The following is a 6,083-nucleotide window of genomic DNA, read 5'->3' as shown; positions in this document are numbered from 1 at the left end:
TGCTGAACCATTGCCTGCTGACTCTGCTGGAGGCTGGAATGAGAAGAGATGTTGTCAGAAAGATGTCATGACCCTCTGTCCTTGGCTTCCCTTCTCTGCCCATCCCCTTTGTGCCACTGTCCCAGCTCTGCTGTGGCAAAGCCCACCCCATCCCTGCCCTGAGCACACCTGCAGCAGCAGCTCCCTCAGCCTGTGCAGCTGGGACTCCAGCTGCTTGTTGTGGTCCTCCAGGATCTGCATCCGTGTCTCCAGGCGGCTCTTGTGCTGCCGGAGGATCCGCGCCTCGGCCAGCAGCTCCTCGTTCCGTGGGTCTTGCACTGACTCGGGAGAGCCTGAGGCCAAGGTTGGGGACTCCACTGCCTCATCATGCTGCCACTTCAAACGTCTCAGCTCTCCCTGGAGGATCCTGCAGGACAGCCCAGGTAAGCATCCCCTCAATCCTGCCTGCAAACCCCCAGGAGCTGCACATCAGACAAAGCTTTGCTGTTTGTGATGCTTAAGGGCCAGGATGCTGCACTACAGAGTGCCCTGTGTGTGGTTCTGCCCCACACAGGGGGTTCACACGTGTGCAAACACTTCCCAGGAGGCTGAAAACAAGGGCAGGGAAAGCATCACCCCCTCCTGAGCTGGTGTGCCCTGCCTAGAGCCTCACCCTGGTCCAGAGCAGCAGTACCACTGCTCATGAGGGGCTCAGGGACAAGAAAGGCAGAGTGCCCTGGGCTCACTTTAACTCATTTGGGGTTCAGGAGGGAACAGGTTCTGTGGATGTAGGAAGGAATATTTTGGGGAACAGAGAGAGCACAACCTCACTGAGTTTTAGTGCTCAGCTTAGCCCCCCTCCAAACCTGCCCTCTCAGCACCTGCAATCCCCTGCTCCAGCCCCAGCAGCATCCCCTGCCTCCACTCTGAGCTCTGCAAGGCTTCCCCAGCCCCTTTGCCCCTCTCAGGCCATAACCCCCACTGTCAGAGCTGCCCATGTCTGTACCTGTTCTCATCCTCCAGGTGGGCCAGGACTCTCTCCAGCTCTCCCTTGTCATCCATGTTGAGGCCTGCTGGGCCCTGCTGGCTGCCCCCAGGCTCTCTGTCCGTGATGGGGCTGGAGTGGCGCAGCAGGTACTGGTCCTCATCCCTGTTCCAGCAGGAGGAGAAACGCCTCATTAGGAAAACCAGGGGATTTGTGTGCCCTTGGGGAAGGACAGCATGGAGGGAGGCAGTTTCACAGGGCAGCTCCTGGCTGCTCCAGGCCTAGAGCTCAGAAGGGGCTCAGCATCCCTGATGTTTGTTGTTGGGGGATTGTGGTGTTTGTGAGGGTCTGCAGGATGAGGTGAGAGATGAGAATTTGACTCCATGTTCTCAGAAGGCTGATATTATATTATATTATATTATATTATATTATATTATATTATATTATATTATATTATATTATTATATCATATCATATTATATTATACTATATTAATGCTATACTAAAACTATACTAAAGAAATAGAGAAAAGAATACATCAGAAGGCTTAGCAAGAACGATAATGAAAGCTCATGACTGACTCCTCAGGGTCCGACACAGCTAGACCGTGATTAGTCATTAATTAAAAACAATTCACATGTTTAGATAAACAATCTCCAAACCACATTCCAAAGCAACAAAACATTAAAAATAATGAGGCTTCTCCTCTTCCAAGGAGAAGAAATCCTAGCAAAGAGATTTTTCAGAAAAGATCATAGTAACAGGGGTGCCCAAGAGCCTCTCGCTCAATGGGACTGGGAAGGAAAACATTTCTGCACCCTGGCTAGGCATGGATAGAGGCACAGGAGCCCTGACCCATCAGGAGGTGAGGAGAAGGGAAAGGAGAACTCACAGGCTGTCATCAGGGGACAGGCTATCACTGAAGAAGGAACAGTTCTGGCTTTCCATCTCTGCAAGCCTGGAGGGAAGAGAAAAAGGTTGAGATATTGTCAGAGACACCCTAAATGTCTGCTCAGCTGCTTGCAGGCTCTGTAAGACCCCTCTCTACAGGGTCTCCCACCTGGCCTGCATCAATCTGTCCTTCTGCACAGGCTCTGGAGAGCTTTGCCTTTTTAAAAACCAAAATACACTGGTGCTCTGGGTGTAAGTCTCTAGAATAAAGAGCTGCTGCTGTGCAGTTGGCTCAGCCTCCTCTCTCACAAGCAAAGGAAAGGGATCTAAGAATTCCAGCTCCAGCCTAGGAGCTGAGCTACAAGTACAGGCTCCCTGAACCCCCTGGGTCCCCACAGCGAGGGCAGAGGCACCACAAACCAGAGGGCAGCAGCAGTGGGAAGCTGGCAAACAGCTCTGGTGAGGACACAGAGCAGAACAACTGAGGGATGTGCTGCTGAGAACCCATCCAGCAGCTCACCCTGGGCAGAGCAGGACAGCACACGGAGGCTGCTGCATTCTGCTGTCAAAGGCATGGTCTTTGCTGCCCCAGCCACATCCCAGGCGGGTTTGCCTGGCTGTGCAGGATGCTGGGGCAGGTGGAGGGGTCTGTGCCCCATCTGTGTGCCCCAAAGCCCCCCCACACCCATCAGGGCCAGGCCCTGTGCCCCAGCAGGACAGCAGAGCCCTGGGGGTACCTGCTGGCAAAGTGCTCGATCCTGGAGTGAGTGTCAGCGTGGGGTAACATCGGGGAGGAGGCTGGGCTGCAAGAGATGCACACTGGTCAGCAGGCTTGGCACAGACTGAGCCCTCCTGGCTGAGAGGAGCCAGGGACGGGCTGGACACAGAGACTGAAATCTCTGTTCCTTCAAGAACAAGGTGGCAGATCACCCCCAGAGCAAGTGCTCCTCCAGCCCTCCCCCAGGAGCCCTGTGTGAGCTGAGATGCTCCCTCCATCCACAGAAGCCATGTCTCATTCTGGGCCCAAAGACACGAGCCAGGGCGCAGCAACTCACGTCTCAGAGCAGTCAGCCTCGAGCACAGACTGCACGGGCAGGTAACCCCTCTGGGGGTGCTTGCTGAAGTACTGCTTGGACCTAAACTTGTTCTTCAGTGTCGTGGCAAAGTCCCTCATGTTCTCACTGGATGTGGTCTGCAGAGACACAAATGTGACAGTGTCTGTTTAATAGAAAGCTCAGCACCAACAGTAAGATATCCCCTCAGGCTGGGCATGAGCTCCATGGGGGAAGAGGCAGGTAAAACTGAGGAAGCAAGGAGGGCACACAGCAGCTCTGTGAGCCTCTCATGGGGCCTGGCACAGGCCAAGCTGGGCACTGGGGCCATGCATCCTGCTCACCATGAGCCCCAGAACAGCACGGACACAGGCAGCCTCCAGCATGCAGAGGGTACAAAACTACACAAGGGATCCACTTGTGGGGCTGCACCAGCCTAAACATCACAAGGCTGCTGCCATCATGGGCCCTGCTCTGCGCCTGGGCCCTCCCAGCCCAGCCCAGCTCCTTACTGGGGTGTAGTACTCCATGATGGGGTAGTGCAGCTTGTTGCCCTTGCTGGCTCGCCCCGTGAGGAAGCAGGTCTGGCAGATATCCACATTGAACTGCTTCAGGCTCCGATACCTGCAGGGGTCAAGAGTCCATAGGGAAGCACTGGGAGTCATCAAAACACAGGTTTAAAGCCCAAGAAGAGGTCAGTGGGAGGGGACAGAGGTGGCCTGTGTCACTCTAACACCCCGGTGAACCCACAGTGCTGATGGCTGAAGTCCCCAGGAATGCACTCTGCTCCTTCCCCTTAGCTGGCACCTGCTCTGCCCCGCCAGGAACACGGCTGGCTGCAGAGCTCAGCTGCCCCAGGAGCCCAGAGCAGCTCAGCTCTGTCCCTGGGGCCAGGGTCCCGTGTCACAGCCCTTACCTGAAGCCCTTGATGGGGCACTGGCGGCACACAGAGCACTTGGTCTGGTGCTTCACCTGCTCGGCCATGGTCACCCGGTGCAGCACTGCCAGCCACACCATGGACTGGGGCTCCAGGTTGGCCCACTCCAGGAACTGGGACACCTCAATGGCAGACTTCCCATTGCTCTGGGGAGGCAGAGGAAGGGGCTGCTCAGAGCTGGGGCCTTGCTGCTATTGGGTGCAGGTCCCCTGCTGCCTCGGGAGCCTGTCCCCAGCACAGATGGGGCCAGGGCCATCACCCCACACTCACAAAGCGGAAGCAGCTGCGGATGTTGGGTTCCACATTGCTGCCCCCAAACGCTGCCACCTCCCCCAGCTGGCGAGGGACCTGGATGGCCTCGTGGAGCAGGACCCCGAGGTGCCGCTGGTCACACAGGCCCCCGGCGTTGGCCACCTGGCTGAAGAGATCTGGGGGGACACAGACACAGCTGAGAGCCCAGCAGGCACGGGGAGCAGGGTGTGGGGCACACCAGGGACCCCACTGACCTCCCCCAGCACAGGGAGCAGGGTGTGGGGCACACCAGGGACCCCACTGCCCACCCTCAGCACAGAGCTCAAATACAAGGAAAAACCTGAGCTATGATTAAATAACTTTTATCAGTGTCCTTCTTCAGACGGGGGTTACATACATCATCTATTAAACAGCCCCAGACAGCCAGTCCTCTATGAATCAGCCTAATCCCTTCATTTAGCCCCTTGGTGCTCCCTATGCTACACAAGATTCCCCTCCACAATATTCCATGGTTAAAATGCAGTGAGGAAAGCAATTTGCCTGAAACCTACTTCCCCCCAGCCATGCACCCCCTGGTATTTTCCTTCTGGAAAGCACTGGATAACTTTCCTGTGTGCCTTCTCTGCTCTGCTCCTCACAGTGCCATGCAAGCAAGATCACTGCAGCACCAGGCAGTGCACAACAACACCTCCTAATTTCAGTGGGTAGGCCTAGGGGAGGGAGGGAGAGGTGATGATGCAAGCAGCTTAGTCACTGCAGGAAAGCTGTTTCTTTGCTCTTCCTGGGCAAGGAAGGTCTGAGCCAGGAAACAAAACCCCTCCTGTCTTCCTGAGGTGAATCCACAGCAGCGTCTAGGGGAGGCAGACAAGGGACTCACACTGGAACTTCTCCTTGACCTCTGTCCCGCACAGACACGCGATGCCCGTCTTGAAGGAGAGAGCCCTCATCTTCCCGCTGCGGCCACTGCAGGACAAGAGATTGCACGAGTCTACAAATGCACCAGAGTGGGGTTTTTTTGTCAGGGGGGCTCATCAAGGCAAGCACACACCAGGCAGCCTCCCTCACTGCTCTGCAGCCAGAAGCTTTGTGCAGCACTGCCAGCTGGAAGAGCAGCACAGGGGTATTGTATTTGCAGGCAGGAATGATGCATCTGACTCCATGCTCTCAGAAGGCTAATTTATTATTTTTTGATACTATATTCTATTAAAGAATACTATACTGTACTAAAGAACACAGAAAGGATACTTACAGAATGCTAAAAAGATAATGAAAACTCGTGACTCTTTCCAGAGTCCCAGCTTGGCCCTGATTGGCCAATGAGTGAAAATAATTCACACCAGAAACCAATGAAACAATCACCTGTGGGTAAACAATCTCCAAACACATTCCAAAGGAGCACAACACAGGAGAAGCAAATGAGATAAGAATTGTTTCCCTTTTTCTCTGAGGCTTCTCAGCTCCCAGGAGAAAAATCCTGAGCAAAGGGATTTTTCAGAGAACGCAAATGCCACACGGGGGTTTCCTCCCAGGCCTGGCAGCCCCACAGCTCGGGGGATAGGAGGGACCTACTCTCAGAATACATTCCAAAGGAGCAAAACACAGGAGAAGCAAATGAGATAAGAACTGTTTCCCTTTTTCTCTGAGGCTTCTCAGCTTCCCAGGAGAAAAATCTTGAGCAAAATCTTGATTTTTCAGAGAATGTAAATGCCACACGGGGGTTTCCTCCCAGGCCTGGCAGCTCCGGGGGAGGAAGAGGTACCTGTCAAAGACGTTGAGCAGCCAGTTGAGGCTCATGTCCACGCAGAGGGGCACGTTGACCAGGATGCCGCGCTCCTCCTCCAGGCGCTCGTAGAGCGCGGTCAGGCAGTGGATCACCTCCACCACGTCCATCGCCCGCTCGCTGGGCTGCAGGTCGTGCTCGTTGAAGATTTCCAAAGCCGTGCCCAAGGTGACCATGTCCACTGCACAGAAAGCAGAGGGATCAGAG

At 54.9% G+C, this 6,083-nt stretch overlaps 1 protein-coding gene across 1 annotated transcript in view; it reads right to left on the bottom strand.

Moving 5' to 3' along the window:
- Nucleotides 1–6,083, bottom strand: part of DRP2 (dystrophin related protein 2) — a 30,791-nt gene that overhangs the window by 2,930 nt on the left and 21,778 nt on the right. Inside the window, exons 12-21 of the mRNA XM_014306581.2 lie at nucleotides 5,856–6,057; nucleotides 4,974–5,059; nucleotides 4,115–4,272; nucleotides 3,824–3,990; nucleotides 3,420–3,531; nucleotides 2,911–3,047; nucleotides 2,593–2,658; nucleotides 1,857–1,922; nucleotides 986–1,129; nucleotides 73–406 (exon numbers count right to left, since the gene is read on the bottom strand). Of these exons, the coding sequence (XP_014162056.1) occupies nucleotides 73–406; nucleotides 986–1,129; nucleotides 1,857–1,922; nucleotides 2,593–2,658; nucleotides 2,911–3,047; nucleotides 3,420–3,531; nucleotides 3,824–3,990; nucleotides 4,115–4,272; nucleotides 4,974–5,059; nucleotides 5,856–6,057 (1,472 nt within the window). The remainder of the gene's footprint in view (nucleotides 1–72; nucleotides 407–985; nucleotides 1,130–1,856; nucleotides 1,923–2,592; nucleotides 2,659–2,910; nucleotides 3,048–3,419; nucleotides 3,532–3,823; nucleotides 3,991–4,114; nucleotides 4,273–4,973; nucleotides 5,060–5,855; nucleotides 6,058–6,083) is intronic.

The sequence above is a fragment of the Geospiza fortis genome, unplaced genomic scaffold (assembly GCF_000277835.1).
Source record: "Geospiza fortis unplaced genomic scaffold, GeoFor_1.0 scaffold157, whole genome shotgun sequence".
Taxonomy (NCBI): Eukaryota; Metazoa; Chordata; class Aves; order Passeriformes; family Thraupidae; genus Geospiza; species Geospiza fortis.
This window is presented reverse-complemented; position numbering and strand designations above follow the sequence as displayed.